At 45.2% G+C, this 17,649-nt stretch overlaps 1 protein-coding gene across 1 annotated transcript in view; it reads left to right on the forward strand.

The window, feature by feature from the left end:
- Positions 1-17,649, forward strand: part of LOC126349011 (uncharacterized) — a 231,270-nt gene that overhangs the window by 126,575 nt on the left and 87,046 nt on the right. Inside the window, exon 4 of the mRNA XM_050002405.1 lies at positions 8,277-10,367. Within this exon, the coding sequence (XP_049858362.1) occupies positions 8,277-10,367 (2,091 nt within the window). The remainder of the gene's footprint in view (positions 1-8,276; positions 10,368-17,649) is intronic.

The raw sequence follows: 17,649 nt of genomic DNA on the forward strand, positions 1-17,649 counted from the left end.
TGTTCTTTCATCCACCACAACATTCTCAACAACATCTGCACGTTCGGAAATTCTTGCATTTTTCCAGTAGTTCACAATCACATTCGGATGTACTCTGTTCCAGGAACTAGCAATCATGTCACAAGCCAGCTTCACGTTGAAACTGTACGGATTGCTCACCTTTATTTCAGTTTCTGCGTTCACGTGTTGAACTAAACGTGAACGGTGTTTTGTTCAAATGGTTCAAATGGCTCTGAGCACTATGGAACTAAACTGCTGTGGTCATCAGCCCCCTAGAACTTAGAACTACTTAAACCTAACTAACCTAAGGACATCACACACATCCATGCCCGAGGCAGGATTCGAACCTGCGACCGTAGCAGTCGCACGGTTCCGGACTGTGCGCCTAGAACCGCGAGACCACCGCGGCCGGCCGGTGTTTTGTCTTAACATTCTTAATTATCCCCATATCTAGTGGCTGTAGAATCGAAGTACAGTTCGGGGGGAAGTAGCATAGTTTAACGTTCTTCAACGCTAGCATGTTGTTATGCGCACTACAATTACCTACCAGCAGTTCAGTTTTCTTGTTTTTCATTGACATCTCTTTATCAAGCGAAAGCAGCCACTCACTAAAAAGAGTTGGTCATCCATGCTTCTCGATTTGCTTTGTAATTGACTCCAATAAAAGAAATCACATTTACAATACGACTGTAGCAAAACATTACAGCTGAAGCTATACTGTACTGAATTAACTTATAAATTGAAGGAAGGTAAAATAAAATGTATATACCCTCTTACCTGGTAAGCTTCTTACGTTTTTGAAGCACCGTGGGTTTGCTGATCGTCCGATCACCAGTGGTTGCCAATTTATGTGTCCCTGACGCGTTGCTGCAGAGAAGAACAGCTAGGCGTACTTTAGACTGCTTCCCTCCTTTGTACTTTTCTCTTCTAAAGGCCATCGTCTTCTCTATCATCAGATGATAAAACAATCCCGTCTCAACTGCGTTGTACGAGTTTTCAGGACTGTATTTTTCTAGCAGTTTACACATGGTGTTTTTCCTCCACAATTCTGCATCACTTAAAAGGTGCTGGTTTTTCTTCTTCTGAAGTCACTTTAAAAATGATGCTATGCCTTTCTTTAAATCTTTGCAACCATCTATTACTTGCCTTAAAATTAGAATTGCCAAGCAACGTAGAGAAATCTAAGGCTTTTTTACCTACGGACCATTAATTGATACATTCTGCTCACGCATCTCATTAAACCACCGCAGTGTAGCTCTGTCCACATCGTCAGCAGCATTCTTAATTCTTTTTCTTGAAGGGTTAAATTTGCCACCTACAAAACTTTCTTCAGTTTCTTTTCGTTCTTTAAGGAATGTAGCTAAAGGCTCCGACACACGCTTGTGCAAGCCTCCAAGCGTGTCCATGCTTGCTCGTGTGTGCCTACAGTAGGGAGGCTTGAACAAGCACACATCTGTCATTCGGACACAGACTGTGGAGAGCGTGCGTTAATTTAGATTTTGTGTCGTTTCCTTCTTCGTTCAGATGTCGGACCGGGAAGTGTTGGAGGAATTTATTAGGTGCTACGAAAGACATCCATGTTTATGGAATATTAATAAAGTAAAGAATAGCACGATAAAATGAAAAAGAGACGCGACATATGAGGTGCTTCTCACAAAGTACAAAGAAATAGAGCCATCAGCAACTAAAGATACTATTATTAAGAAAATTAATACATTACGAACGAATTACAGATGAGAAAAAAGGAACGTGACAGCACTTACAAATCAGGGGCTGCAGCAGACGAAGTTTACACGCCTGTTCTGTGGTAAACAAACATGCTCGTACGTGCGTGCTTGAGTCGTGTGCAGGCTCGAGGAATTTGTGCACGCTTGAGCAAGCACGCTTGCGCAAGCGTGAGTATCAAGCATGCAGTAGCGTTGGTGGGGGCCTTAACGTTGATTGTGCAAGAGCAAACTTCCTCGCCACGTCTGCTTGTTTCATTCCGTTATCAATGTCTTTGAAAACCTACATTTTTGTCTCCAGTCTTATTTGTTTCCGAATTACAGCCATTATCAAAAACTTAGCGAAGTCCAAAGCGTTTACACCAACTAAAAACATTCACAGATTGCAAAAATCGCGGAGATTAGCTGCATATGAGATAAACAAAACACTTCTGTCTGCTACTGAAGCTCAACAATGGACAAACTAAGCACTCGTTCAAACAAAGGAGCTCTCTGACGTTTGCCGCTCAGCACAGCTCGCCCGCGGCTGTACGCTATTCTCTTTACGGCTAGAATAAATACAGTACTGTATTATGTAACGTAGCTTCTGGAAATAAAGCGCCGAAAGTGGATTAGCTAAATAAACAATACCTACCGCTACAGTGAGATTGTTAGAAGTAGGAAACGGTAAAATCCTCGAAATTCTGTCTTCGTTATAGCAGTGTGTTGCTAAATGTACTTCATCGTTGTAATGAGGAGTAATTAACATATACATATAGGACATCAGTCGGGGCCATATAAAATTACCGGTGTAAGCGGGTTTATCGTTGTATTGGTAATCGTTATATGGAGATTTGACTGTATTGCTCATCACATCTTTCATGCGACGCCAGGCGTCAACGGAGAGTGTCACTCTGTGTCTTGTTACAAACAAAGTGATTTTTGAAGTGGAATTTTACGTGCCCTTTCGATTGAGCGGTCCCAAATTAGTCTAGTGCGATGTTCGTCTAATCGATATATGTTAACAGGAACATTAAAACACGACCAGTGTTGCAGCAGTGGCAGCACTGCCCTGGCCAGCCCGCACTGACTGCTACCAACATACAGTAGCGCAGCTCAGTCGCTGCTAGAGTACACCTTATTCTTCGTGTTTTAATATTACTGTCAGTACCTATCCATAAAACAAATATCGCACTACACTCCAGCTACAGACTGCAAAAATAAAAGAAATTGCAAATACCTAGCGAAATATCAGAGAAAATGCATCTGACGACTGATAGGAGGGATATCCTGTATATACAGCCACGCTTACGGTCTCCACCAATAGGGTAGTGCTTCTGAAATCCAGAAAATCTTGACCAGAGTCCAGATCAGGTTATTTCTAGATCCACTGATGTGCAATACGTTCATACATTAACACTTTGTGCCATCATCGACGCCGTACGCCCTCCAGCACAGAATTCGCCTGAGTAATTGCAATTAACGACTTACCTTGACACCTAAGCCGGTCGTACAGTTTCTTTCTTTCCGCTCTGATCGCTGTACCGCATGTCGCGTACGACAACACTGGGGGCCATAGAGATCGTGACTGAAAGGAGGTCTGTAACCCTTCCTCGACGTCAACCCACTCCCCTCCCCCTCCGCCCACATTCCATAGCCCCTACTCATCTCTCTCTCTCTCTCTCTCTCTCTCTCTCTCTCTCTCTCTCTCTCACACACACACACACACACACACACACACACAATGCAGTAGCTGTGAATATGCCTTCATCCTCGATTTTCACTTAAAATTTATTTGATATATTTAAAGTGATACGAGTACAACCTGATGATATTTATTAATCTGCTATTTTTGTTTGGCCTATTATCTAGACATAAGAAAAGAGCAAAGCTGAACACGAATTAGTATTCTGACACAAAATTTTGAATGTGTTAGTGTAACTCAGCTTGTTTCATGAGAAAAGGAATGTCTAAATAAGATAATTATACTTTGTCCGTCTGGCGCACTGATATATTCTCACTCTTAGAAGACATACTACTGCATTGCTGTACTCTACCCCACAACACAGATTTTGTAATTTATAATTCTAGACTACATTATGCTACACAACACTACACAGCACAAGACTACACGGCCGGCAGCTGGTATGAGTATAGTGGGTACTACTCACAAAATTCAGAGTGATAAAGTACCCTCTCTGTATTTGGGGAAATGTACATACACTGAGAGAACGTTCGAGGAGCTTTGTGCAACCTGCAGTTACAAATACATACTTTGATCTTAATGCGAGTTCTCTCCTGCTTTTGGGAGGGATCCCGTCTTCTCCAAGGCGCCGGACAGTAGCCTCAGACGGTAGCCAGCCATCCCAAGGTGGGGCAGTAATCTCAAGGCCGTGTGGTGGCGTTGCTAACCTAAAGTACTGGTGCAGGTGCACATTTGGGGACGCTGCCGTCCCAAACGGGAGAGCAGAACACCCGAACTGTGGGATCGCTGCTAATCATCGAGAAGTATAGTGTAACAGCCATTCGGATTGGAGTAGAAGCTCTATCAACATTCTCTCCCAATCTTATTTCCTCACACCTTCGTCTTACGGCCTTAACAGTTACGGCTGCACTTGCACTTATGAAAAAACATGTCCAGATTAACTAACCTAGGAAAAAAAAAGAAATAGGAGAAGTGATGCAGGTGAGCTCTATACTTCCTTCTGTTTGTTTCACATCGTATGCCGATACTTATTCTAGGCGCTTACCGCAAGCGAGCAGTAACAGACGTTTTTCAGTCTATTAAGCGCTTTTTAGCTGCAAATCGCGCTTTGATTTTATAACATAAAAAGAATGAATGAAATTATTTTTCATCAGACGCTGCTTTGTTTTTAGTTCCCCCGGCTAGTCGATTTCCCGTTGTATCAAAAAATTGTGATAAAACGACGGGTTTCTGACGCCACTATACAGATTTGAAGACGATACAGGTGGTGGTGGTGGTGGTTAGTGTTTAACGTCCCGTCGACAACGAGGTCATTAGAGACGGAGCGCAAGCTCGGGTTAGGGAAGGATTGAGAAGGAAATCGGCCGTGCCCTTTCAGAGGAACCATCCCGGCATTTGCCTGAAACGATTTGGGGAAATCACGGAAAACCTAAATCAGGATGGCTGGAGACGGGATTGAACCGTCGTCCTCCCGAATGCGAGTCCAGTGAGCTAACCACTGCGCCACCTCGCTCTCTGACGATACAGGGAGATCTAAACTATTCATATTGTAAAAAATGTGTACCTGGAACTAAAAAATAATCGATATACGTAAATAGCAAAACCTGAAGAATTTTTAATAAAATCATATTCCGAAGTTTTCGACCAACTGACTGCGTCACTAAAGAGTCAATTCGTCAAAGATTCTGCGAAATGTTTTGAATCACTTGAAAATATTATTGTTCGACAACCTACAGATCTCGATGATATCGTAAAATGTAATAGAGAACGTTTCTGATGGAGAGGTTGATAAGAAATAGAGACATAGATATGCACAAAACATGCAGGCAGAATACATGAGGGAAAATGTGGAGTTTTTTATTTTTAGTTACGAATAAACAAGAGGACTAATACCAGAGTTCAGCGCTATGTTTACTTCTTATTACGATTCCTGGATCATCAAACTCGATCATCATGTTATGTTCTAGTGAACGAAGCTGTTCTTTTTCACGTCAATTAAAAAAAAATTAGGTCTACAGTTTTGCATGCTCGCCTGACTTATCAATATTTTGCATTTTTATTGCGACATTATCAAGAAGTTGCATTTAAGTGGTTTGTTAAATGCATTTATTTCACGATACGCAAAGTGTAGTTTAATGTTTTGCACTGTGCAAGTGTTTTTTTTTAAATAAGAAGTACTGTTTAATTGGGTTTGGGCATAATTTCGTAGCGTTTCTCCATAAGATTTGCAAACACAACATATAAACATAACAGAGACTTTAGTCATCAATCATATATTCTCCTTCACAATTTACAACAATCTTCCAAACCTGGGGTAACTTTTCGATTTCGCGACTGTAAAAATCACATGAATTTGAGGAGGAGAACTCATCGAGCCATGTTCGGAGTGTATTTTCATCCGGAAGGAAGTTCCTTAGAATTTGTTCGATAGAAAGCGGAAAAGATGAAACAGAGGACGCAAGATTAGGTGTATAAGGTGAGTGCGAAATGACGTAAGACTCAAATTCCTGCATAGAGTTTCTTGTGGGTCTAGCAGAATGCGAGCTGGCGTTATCGTGGAGTAGCGTCACTTCACGCAGTCTTCCTGGTCGTTGTTCTTGGACTGCGTCTGCAAGACGCCTCAGTTGTTGACAGTAAATGTCAGCAGTGATAGTTATACCATGGGGATGAAATTCGCAGTACACCACACCGTCGCTGTTCCACCAGATGCGTATTATCTTCTGTGGATGCGTGGAGGTCCCTGTACGAGGAACTGCTGCTTTGTTTAGGCTCAACCGTCGCTTTCTTTTTCTTATGTTTGCATAAACACACAATTTGCTCAAAAAATGGTTCAAATGGCTCTGAGCACTGTGGGACTTAACTGCTGAGGTCATCAGTCCCCTAGACTTAGAACTACTGAAACCTAACTAACCTAAGAACATCACACACATCCATGCCCGAGGCAGATTTCAAACCTGCGGCCGTAGCGGTCGCGCGGTTCCAGACTGTAGCGCCTAGAACAGCTCGGCCATTTCGGCCGGCACACAATTTGTCGTCGCCAGTAACGATAAAGGATGGGATTGGTCGGTTTTCTTCACTAGCCAATTGATGACGAGCAAGCAGAGATGCAAATACGGGCAACCGCTGATTTTTGGGATTTTGTCTTAGAGTATGCGGTACCCATACACGGGATTTTTGAACCTTTCCCATTGCAGCAAATGTCGTATGATGTCACAGTTCATTCCATTTTCCAGTTCTCGAGAACACTGACGTGGACCACTGTGTATTTAAATACTCTTCATCGAACCCCGAAATTCTACCTGAGAGTGGAGAGTCACTAATATCAAAACGATCGATCCTACTTAAAACGAGAAAACCATTTTCTTACTGTGATCTGTCCAAAAGCATTATTTCCTTACACGGTGCAAATGTTTCTGGCTGCCTTCTCTGCTGCCACCCCTCTCTTGAACTCAAGACAGAAGAATAAGTCGGAAATGTTCCGATTTCTCCACTTGGCACTCCATTTTCTAGCGTCCACGGCTTTACTCTCTACCTCCAAATGACAAATTGCCAATAAGTGAACTCAAATAGCAACAGTGAACTAGAAATAAAAAGGACAGTCCATAAACAACCCCATAGCAACCAGAAAACCAACGTGCAAAACAAAAACGCTACGAATTTATCCACTATCCTAATAAATAATATTTTTAGAGTAATTTTTAATTTTATTATAGTTTTCATCCGTAAAAGTCTCCTTTTTATGAATTTTTCTTCTATTTACAATTTCTAAGAAGGGGAAGAGTGGGCTTTTTTGGACAACCGCTCTCTCAGCAAAACATGAACCGCCGGTCCTGGGAAGCTGCAGCACAATATACTAATGTACTGTGTTTAGCCCGCCCGGTTAGGCGCGCGATCTAAGGCGCTGCTTCCCGAGCGGATTAGTGTCGAGGTCTGGTGTGCCAGCCAGCCTGTGGATGGTTTTTACGGTGGTTTTCCATCTGCTTCGGCGAATGCGGGCTGGTTCCCCTTATTCTGCCTGAGTTACACTATGTCGGCGATTGCTGTGCAAACAGTCTCCATGTACGCGTATACCACAATTACTCTACCATGCAAACATTGGGGTTACACTTGTCTGAAATGAGAGGTTCCCGGGGGAGTCCACTGGGGGCCGGACCGCACAATAACCCTGGGTTGGGTGTGGGGCGGCGGTGGGGTGACTGCACTGCTGCAGCCGGTTTTGGGGTTGTGAACCACTGAGGGCTACGGGGGGGACGAAGCCTCTCCGTCGTTTTAGGTCCTCGGTTCCATACACGAAATACACAATACCGTGTTTAAAGACTTAGAAGTCAGTGTGCACGTGTTACCTTATATCTCGCCACACTAAAACACCTGGACCACCAAAACGACCATGTTCGACAATGTTGCTGGGTGCATTTCGTATTCTCGCCTCTCGCCATATGAGGGTATGTCCAGCATTGCCCACGAACTCGTGTGGGATACCTTGGGGAGACGTACTGTAGCACGTGTGCAAGCACCGACGATGACTGAGCAGTTTTCAACCGTGCTAGTAGAGGGCCGGCCAGGGTGGCCGAGCGGTTCTAGGCGCTACATCTGGAACCAGGAGACCGCTACGGTCGCAGGTTCGAATCCTCCCTCGGGCATGGATGTGTGTGATGTCTTTAGGTTAGTTAGGTTTACGTAGTTCTAAGTTCTAGGGGACTGATGACCTCAGCAGTTAAGTCCCATAGTGTTCAGAGCCATTTTTTGAAAGTTACTTTCGTCCTTAAGTTTTGGACACCAGTGTGGAGTGACAAGCTGATGACGGCTAGAGAGGAACTACACTTATTTTGGCCAGTCGCTGCAGTGTTGTTCTCGCGGCCTGCCCGCAGAGCTGGCCGGCCGCCCCCGCGGCGCGGGCGTGATCGCGGCGCCGCCCGCCGGCTGCTGGTGCGTGCAGAGCAGCGCCTGCGCCGCCGCGGCGCGGGCCCCTGCCTCGCTGCTGAGGGCCGCCGCCTGCGCCCGCGGCGACGCCGGGCCCCACGTCTGCTGCGACGAGCTGGCGCGCCGCCTGCCCTTCACGCAGCGGCCGCCCACCGTCGAAGACAACGACATCTCGCACGACAGCCACGCGCTCGACCTGCCGGACCTCTGGCACGCGACTGCGCCCGGTGGCCACGAAGTTTCTTTACAGGTTCCGTTCCGACAACGCGGCACCGCTTACCGGGTACCTGCTCCTGGGTCTGGAGGCAGAAGCGAGGCCACATCACAGTCGTACGACAGACGAGTGTACCGACCGACGACTACTTCCTCCAGTCCGCCGCGCTACGACGGTCATCACAGCTTCGATTACGAAAGGAACCCTGGCTATTTTCGTGGACCGGACGAGGGTTTTATCAGAATCTCGCCGACAGCTACGCCGACGTCACCAGTGAGAACTATTAGTGACCCGTATTCCTCAGGAGCGACGAATTCTCCCTTCTCTTCCTGGAATCTCAGTCCTACAAAACCGCAGACTCAGTATACTAACAACCGCGGGACCACGAAAAGCCGCAAGAATACGGCTCAGCGCGAAAGCAGCACACAAACACCCCATTTCAAGCCTGCTCTGAAAGAAGAATCCACGTCTTTCAGCTCTTCACGAGAAGATGACTCCCCACATCACGGTATCGTCGAATCTGAAAGACGCCACGACATCGGCAGTATACCACAGGGCAAGCCAGACAATCGTGACGAAACGCCATGGCACGCACAAACTCCCGATTTCAAGCCTGCTCTGGAGAAAGAACACAGGCCTCTGAGCTCTCCACACGAAGGTAACCCTCCACATCGCGGTATCGTCGAATCTGAACGACGCCACGATACCAGCGCAGTGCCACAGGAGAAGCCAGCCCATCGCGACGAACCTCCACCGCACACACAACCCCTCCCTTTCAAGCCCACTGTGAAGGAAGAACCCAGACATTTCAGCTCTCCACATGAAGATAACGCGCCACATCACAGCATCTTCGAATCCGACCAACGCCACGATATCATCAGAGCACCACAGGAGAAGCCAGCACACCGCGAAGTAAGCGAACCTGAACCAGTACACGACACAGCAAGAGAGAAGCCACCAAATCGTGGTCCGAACGAGTCAGACCGATGGCGCAACACTGGCAAAGCACCGCAGGGGAGCTCACCGCATCACGGTCTCACCGAACCTGAACCACACCAGAATACAGACAGAGTAGCGCAGAGGAAGCCGCCGCATCGTGATGCTACAGACCGTGAGCGACAGCACGGCAGAGGGAGAATACCACACGAGAATCCACCGCCTCGTGGTCTTCACGAATCTGAGCGACGACACGACACACGTCGAGTATCGCAGAATTCACGCCCAAACCCAGTACCCGACTGGCCGCACCAGATACACGGCCCCGAGCATCCGTTCCCTTCCAATCCTCACCACCACCACCATCAACACCCTGACGGTTATCATCCCCATTCACTTCCAGACATCGAACATTCCCAGACTCTGCCAGAGGACGAGAGACGACCAAACCCTATTCCACTTTTGCCTCCTGAGTTTCTAGAAAACGAAACAGAGTCGACGCCCTCAGAACACAGCAACGACGCAACGGCGACGACAGCGGCAACAACAACGACGTCGACGACCACAACGACCAAGAGGCCGATGAAGGCGATTACCACCACGACGACCACGAGCCGGCCGCCGTCTGCCTACAACGACGACGCTATCGTCTTCCCCGATTCCGCAGAGACTGTCAACCACGGCGGAAAGCGCTGGACGGAGGAACGCGCGGTGGAGAAACACCACCAGGCGAACAATGGTGATTCCAAGCATCGCGGGGACCCGGAGAAACACCCCAACAGGTCGTTGCTGCCCAGCGAGTGCGCCACGCTGCTCGAAGACCGCATCGTCGGCGGTAACAAAGCAGAACTCGGCTCCTTCCCCTGGATCGCCAGGCTCGGCTACTCCGGTGAGTAACAAACGCTGTTACGAATCGGCAATCAGTTTATTTATTGCTGTAACTTTTCCTGACTTGCTCCACTCCAAAACTAGCCTTCAACTGGCGTATTTTAGTTTCTTTAGACCTGTTTGTACATGACATTAAAAAAAATGTTCCACTTTCGCACAGGAGATACTATAATAGTACTGGTTTCTTACTTTACTTCTTTACTAAAGCTCTTTAGCCACTTTAGTTAGGTGGCACATGACACGTTCGAGGGTAATCCGAAAAGAAAGGTCTCCTATATTTTATAAGTACATAGACCTGTTTATTTCTACAATGGTTTACATCAGTTTACAGCTTGAACATTTAGCTATTTTTCACCATAATCACCATTTCTGTCGATGCATTTTTGTAGACGCTGTGCCAGTTTTTGTATGCCCATGTCATACCAGCTCTCCGCCATCCTGTTTAGAAAGTTATGAACGTCTTCTTTCAAATGGTTCAAATGGCTCTGAGCACTATGGGACTTAACATCGGAGGTCATCAGTCCCTTAGAACTTAGAACTACTTAAACCTAACTAACCTAAGGACATCACACACATCCGTGCCCGAGGCAGAATTCGAACCTGCGACCGTAGTGGTCACGCGGTTCCAGACTGAAGCGCCTAGAACCGCACGGCTTTTAGAGTCTCACACTACTTGTCAGCGTTAATTGTGGTCCCAGCGATTCAGCTCCGATGACGAGGTGAAAGAAGAGGCCGGCTGGGGTGGCCGTGCGGTTCTAGGCACTTCAGTCTAAAACCGCGCGACCGCTACGGTTGCAGATTCGAATCCTGCCTCGGGCATGCATGTTTGTGATGTCCTTAGGTTAGTTAGGTTTAAGTAGTTCCAAATTCTAGGGGACTGATGTAAAAAAAAAAAATGTTGTAATGTTTTTCTAATTTAAAGAATTTTTATTAATAACCTTTTATAAAATTTCGATGAGTATGAATTTGTATATGCAATGAAAACTGGAATTTCCCGTGTGATATATAATTAGAAACAAGAAGTAGTACATCTTTCATAAAAATGATGATTATATATGTATAAATTACCTATTTGAATTACCTATGATATATGTATTAATGTGGAGTGGTTTTTCATTCATTAGTCTGCCTAGGCGTAGCATTCATTCAGCAGAAAATATACAACGCTTACGTATATTTACATATTTAAGATAAGGCAAATTCTATCTTTTAAAGAAATATGTACATAAGCCAGCTGTCTTTTGACGCTACAGGATGTTTTCAGTGGGTTTTTCACTGTTTCTCAAGAAATCTTCAGCCCTTGTTTATTTATTAATTAAATCGATAATAGTATAATATAGGTAACCATACGGTATTATATGAACTACACTCCTGAAAATTGAAATAAGAACACCGTGAATTCATTGTCCCAGGAAGGGGAAACTTTATTGACACATTCCTGGGGTCAGATACATCACATGATCACACTGACAGAACCACAGGCACATAGACACAGGCAACAGAGCATGCACAATGTCGGCACTAGTACAGTGTATATCCACCTTTCGCAGCAATGCAGGCTGCTATTCTCCCATGGAGACGATCGTAGGGATGCTGGATGTAGTCCTGTGGAACGGCTTGCCATGCCATTTCCAACTGGCGCCTCAGTTGGACCAGCGTTCGTGCTGGACGTGCAGACCGCGTGAGACGACACTTCATCCAGTCCCAAACATGCTCAATGGGGGACAGATCCAGAGATCTTGTTGGCCAAGGTAGTTGACTTACACCTTCTAGAGCATGTTGGGTGGCACGGGATACATGCGGACGTGCATTGTCCTGTTGGAACAGCAAGTTCCCTTGCCGGTCTACGAATGGTAGAATGATGGGTTCGATGACGGTTTGGATGTACCGTGCACTATTCAGTGTCCCCTCGACGATCACCAGAGGTGTACGGCCAGTGTAGGAGATCGCTCCCCACACCATGATGCCGGGTGTTGGCCCTGTGTGCCTCGGTCGTATGCAGTCCTGATTGTGGCGCTCACCTGCACGGCGCCAAACACGCATACGACCATCATTGGCACCAAGGCAGAAGCGACTCTCATCGCTGAAGACGACACGTCTCCATTCGTCCCTCCATTCACGCCTGTCGCGACACCACTGGAGGCGGGCTGCACGATGTTCGGGCGTGAGCGGAAGACGGCCGAACGGTGTGCGGGACCGTAGCCCAGCTTCATGGAGACGGTTGTGAATGGTCCTCGCCGATACCCCAGGAGCAACAGTGTCCCTAATTTGCTGGGAAGTGGCGGTGCGGTCCCCTACGGCACTGCGTAGGATCCTAAGGTCTTGGCGTGCATCCGTGCGTCGCTGCGGTCCGGTTCCAGGTCGACGGGCACGTGCACCTTCCGTCGACCACTGGCGACAACATCGATGTACTGTGGAGACCTCACGCCCCACGTGTTGAGCAATTTGGCGGTACGTCCACCCGGCCTCCCGCATGCCCACTAAACGCCCTCGCTCAAAGTCCGTCAACTGGACATACTGTTCACGTCCACGCTGTCGCGGCATGATACCAGTGTTAAAGACTGCGATGGAGCTCCGTATGCCACGGCAAACTGGCTGACACTGACGGCGGCGGTGCACAAATGCTGCGCAGCTAGCGCCATTCGACGGCCAACACCGCGGTTCCTGGTGTGTCCGCTGTGCCGTGCGTGTGATCATTGCTTGTACAGCCCTCTCGCAGTGTCCGGAGCAAGTATGGTGGGTCTGACACACCGGTGTCAATGTGTTCTTTTTTCCATTTCCAGGAGTGTATAAAACGTCACGGACTGTTTTAAGACACACCTTAATTTTTAAGCAGTTTTTTTAAAAATAACGTTTTTATGATTTTTTTTATTATACTGCAAAACCATACTAAAAAATTCTTAATTCATAAAACCGAACTGAGCTTTAAATTCCTTGAAGATCGTTATCAGAACTTTCTTCTTCTTCCTTTTCGTCGTCCTACTTGTCCTCTTCATATATGCGATGGTATCCACTGCCACCGAGAACGTTACTATGTCGCATTTCTTGAAAGATTTAACAATAATGTCGTCTCGCACTCTACACCACGAATGTTTTATCCACTGACTACTTGTTTGGTTGTAGGACGTTTTAAAGCTTCCTTCGGCGTGAATCTTGTCGGGTTTCATCCATCATCCATTTGTTTCATTCATCTCTTATATACGCTTTATATGGTTTATTTATCGAGACATTTAGAGGCTGCAATTGTGGAGGAAGTCCTCCCGGAAAACTCTGTATTTCCCCGCCTCAGTTTCTCTTTCACAGAATTTTTCAAATGGTTACTAAACTGATCTAGCACAGCATCTCTTCTTCAATAAAGCACCTTTTCTTCTCTTGCACACTCCGTTAATCCATAATTTCATACCAGCCTCGTCCACCAACCCCTGTCATTTTCGTGAATAACAACACCTGGTGGCATTTGAGAAGGTTTTGGCATTGTTTTGCGCTTGAAAATGATCAATGGATTAAGTTTGGTACCGTCAGCACAAAATGAAAGGACACCAGTTGGTTCAAATGTCTCTGAAGACTATGGGGCTTAACATCTGAGATCATCAGCCCCCTAGAACTTAGAACTACTTAAACCTAACTAACCTAAGGACATCACACACATCCATGCCCGAAGAAGATTGGAACCTGCGACCGTAGCGGTCGCGCGGTTCCAGACTGTAGCGCCTAGAACCGCTCGGCCACACCGGCTGGCAAAGGACACCAGTGTGGTGCGTTGTTTCATATCCAATTGTTTTTGTAGTTACGGTTTTAGCACATTTCAAGGCAACAGTTCTGCTACTCGGCACATCAAACGTCAGAGGAGTTTCGTGTTCAGTAATAAAGCGAAGCCGGCCGGGGTGGCCGAGCGGTTCTAGGAGCTGCAGTTTGGCACCGCGCGACCGCTACGGTCGCAGATTCGAATCCTGACTCGGGCATGGATGTGTGTGATGTCCTTCGGTTAGTTAGGTATAAATAGTTCTAAGTTCTAGGGGACTGATGACCTCAGAAGTTAAGTCACATAGTGCTCAGAGCCAATAAAGCGAAGGGAGCCTAATATTTTCTCTTTGTACTCTTGTGGCATTTTCTGACATATTTTGCTTTTGGTTCGCATACTAAGTCCATGACGCTTCGTTAACCTGTAGCACCAACCAACTCCACACGAAGTCTGTAAGCTTCCGCTGTATAGCTAGCTCACGAGCGAGTATTTCAATCATTTTTTGTGTTAATTCCAGTGCTATTTTGAGGGTGTCCTTGAATCCATTTCAATACGTTATCTTCTAGTTCTGACCATTTTGTATTCAGTCCTCTATTTGCACATTTAGTCATCCACATTTTTTTTCAGTTCTTCTTTGCTAGCCCACCAATCACAAATGGTTCTTTTTTCTGTTGGTGGAGGGCTGAAACGCTATTCAGCTGCTCTGTTTCCATGTTATGCTGCATATGACATTACTTTCAATTTATAGCCTACATCATATGAATACTTTTTATTTTTTTTTCCATTACGAAACTAGCTACTAACAAAAATATTGCACTGTTACCGACAACACAAATCACTTTCAGTTCAAGTTCACTGGAACGGTAGACTGCAATGACACATCATAGGCTAGTCAGTGTTCTGGGTTTGTGGTGGCAGGGCGGAAGGAGACGGTGTTCGCAAGTTTGTGAATTCCTGTAACTCATGGTCGTCGCATCGGTTGCCAGTTGAATCCAATGTTGCCATATTGTGACTGACGCCTGAACAATAGGGAACTAACGTGCATCGAGATTAAAAAATAGTGCATTGATAATGGCTAGGCACTAGTCGAAATTTGGATTTGCGGAATAAAACCTGCAAAAGATAAAGGATGACTGACTGCTGCGCTCTATCATTTATAAAATATAGAGATAAGTTTCCTGCGGCATCGAATATATGGCCATTTTAAGAGTGGCAGTGATTTTAAAACAAACATTGGACATTTTTATATAATTTCGAGTATAAGAGGCAACTAAATTTTGGAGGCAATTTTTCGAAGAAAAATGAGAGTTTTGTAGTCCGTAAAACAATGTTCCCCTTGTATTCCGCTTGTTCTCGGGAAATTTGGAAGCAGCGTGCCTTTTCTCCGGCAGGGGTACTGTCTTGCAGTTTTGCGTTCAACCATGAATACTGCCAAACTGGTCACGCGCCAGAATAAGAGGAGGGAACCGTCGTTCGATTTTGGTGCGTAACGCTCGCGTGTAGTCTCGTCGCACCTAAATTCCTTGGACAGTGATGAATTGTGAGTAACGAAGTATTACGTCGGTTGGTTGGGTAAGAGTTATTCGGTTTATTCGCAGAAGCTGTACATGATTACATGCAAAATCAGTGTAAGAAACAGCATCGTCGTTCTTAGTCAGTAGGTTCCGCTGGCGGAATATACGAGGGGAAGTCAAAAACGTAAAGGGACTTTTTCACTCTCTCGCCGTAGGGCTTGGCAACACTGCTAGCATCCAGGGCCGAAATACTGTGGTCTGCAACAATTCTATACACATGTCATTCTTATTTCTGCATTACAGTGTTGCCAGATCCTCCGAATTTTCGTTAGACCTTCCGATTTTTTGATTATTCCGGAAAATACGAAATGTTGTGTAAATCTTCCGACCTTTCTGAAAGTTTGAGTGAATTTTTCGAAATTTTCCGATCTTAAATCATCGATAGTGTACGCTGCTACCTGTCACATGTCTATCAATTCCATCACAATGAAATATTACAATAAGAATTACTATCGATGTACTACTACAATATTGTTTGGACGCAAGGGTAGACGAAGTCTTGAAAAACAAACACTGTTCAGCTGATGTATTCAAAATTTTGACGATTCAACAAAGGAGAATACGGGCAACAGCGCGTACAAGGGACTGAGCACTTGGTGACTGTTATCAGGTGACAACATAAGCTTGTAGAAGATAGTGGAGTGTTGGGGTAGTTCTAGTGTCTGCTTCCGCCCGTCGGCTTTGACTAATGACGTAACGTATGATTTTTTTGTTTATGCCGCACATTATAGTTATGAATGTTAAAATGCTTTCTCTGGATTTCTTCGTTACGCTTCTATTTTAAAAATCTGACGTACGTTGTTTTGTTTTCATATTGTAATTTGTTTTTGGTATCTTTTGTTGATGAAAGTATTCGTGATTTATGACATTCCGATTTCATACACAATTGCTTTTCATTATGGATGAGTCAGTTGTATTTACAGTGAAAATGGCCCTTGACAGAATAACTGATCGTAAATCAACCATAACATTTTTACGGTCAATGGGCGCTATTGCAAGATTTTGCAAGTGCAGTGATTGTGGTAATTATATGGCGTTCACAAAGGTTCCATTTTCAAGATCTTCCGAAGAATATATGTGGAGGCGCAGAAAAAATAATAAGTGGAGGTCCATAGTCAGGGGGACCTGGTTCCAAAGTTCGAGGCTGAATTCAGAAGTAATAGTGATGTTAACTTAATATTCTTACTATTAATTCTTCTAAATGTGTCACGCACGAAACAGCCGTTCGTGTGGCACTGAAGTTACTGGTTTTCATTTTGTAGAGAAGTATGCGGGGAATTTATGAAGTAAACGGGTTCATTGAAGGGGGAGGGTAGGGGTTACAGTTGAAATAGAAGGGTCACATTTTGGAAAGAGAAAATATGAAAGGGGGCATGAGGTTGTTGGGCATTGGGTTTTCGGAGTAGCAATTTCTGGAGGCCATTGTGCAGATGTTGTATTTAGGTAGTAGTAGCTTTATTCATCCATAGAGCTCTTTTTAAAAGGACGTAGGACATGTCAAAGTATTCACAAGTTTAGACCAATTTAAAATAAGCTAATTCGTATACACATATATTTACAGACTTCCAGTTAGACACACCATTCGATTTACTCCTGGTATACAATACTCTTTTTTTTTTACAAATAACTTATTAAATAATGTAATGCATACCGTTCATTCATGTCTCACCATCAGTCACTGCACACACTATACACACATTGTTTCCTAACACTTCACTCACTACACACACAAAAACACACTAGTGATCTCTGGGCCATTTTCCGTACCGCAACTTCCCATCTGATATTCTGAAAAACTGAGTCAGCATCGCTCCATAATGAGTGAGATGTTGATCTCAGAAAGAGGAAGAGGTGTTAGTATTGTGCTATGTATAGCTTGGGGGTAAGTATTTCTAGAAAGGAAAAACGAAGGAAAAACATAAAGTGAAGGTGTTACGTGGAATCGTTCCAATTCGTATGAAAGAACT

This window comes from Schistocerca gregaria, chromosome 1 (assembly GCF_023897955.1).
Source record: "Schistocerca gregaria isolate iqSchGreg1 chromosome 1, iqSchGreg1.2, whole genome shotgun sequence".
NCBI lineage: Eukaryota > Metazoa > Arthropoda > Insecta > Orthoptera > Acrididae > Schistocerca > Schistocerca gregaria.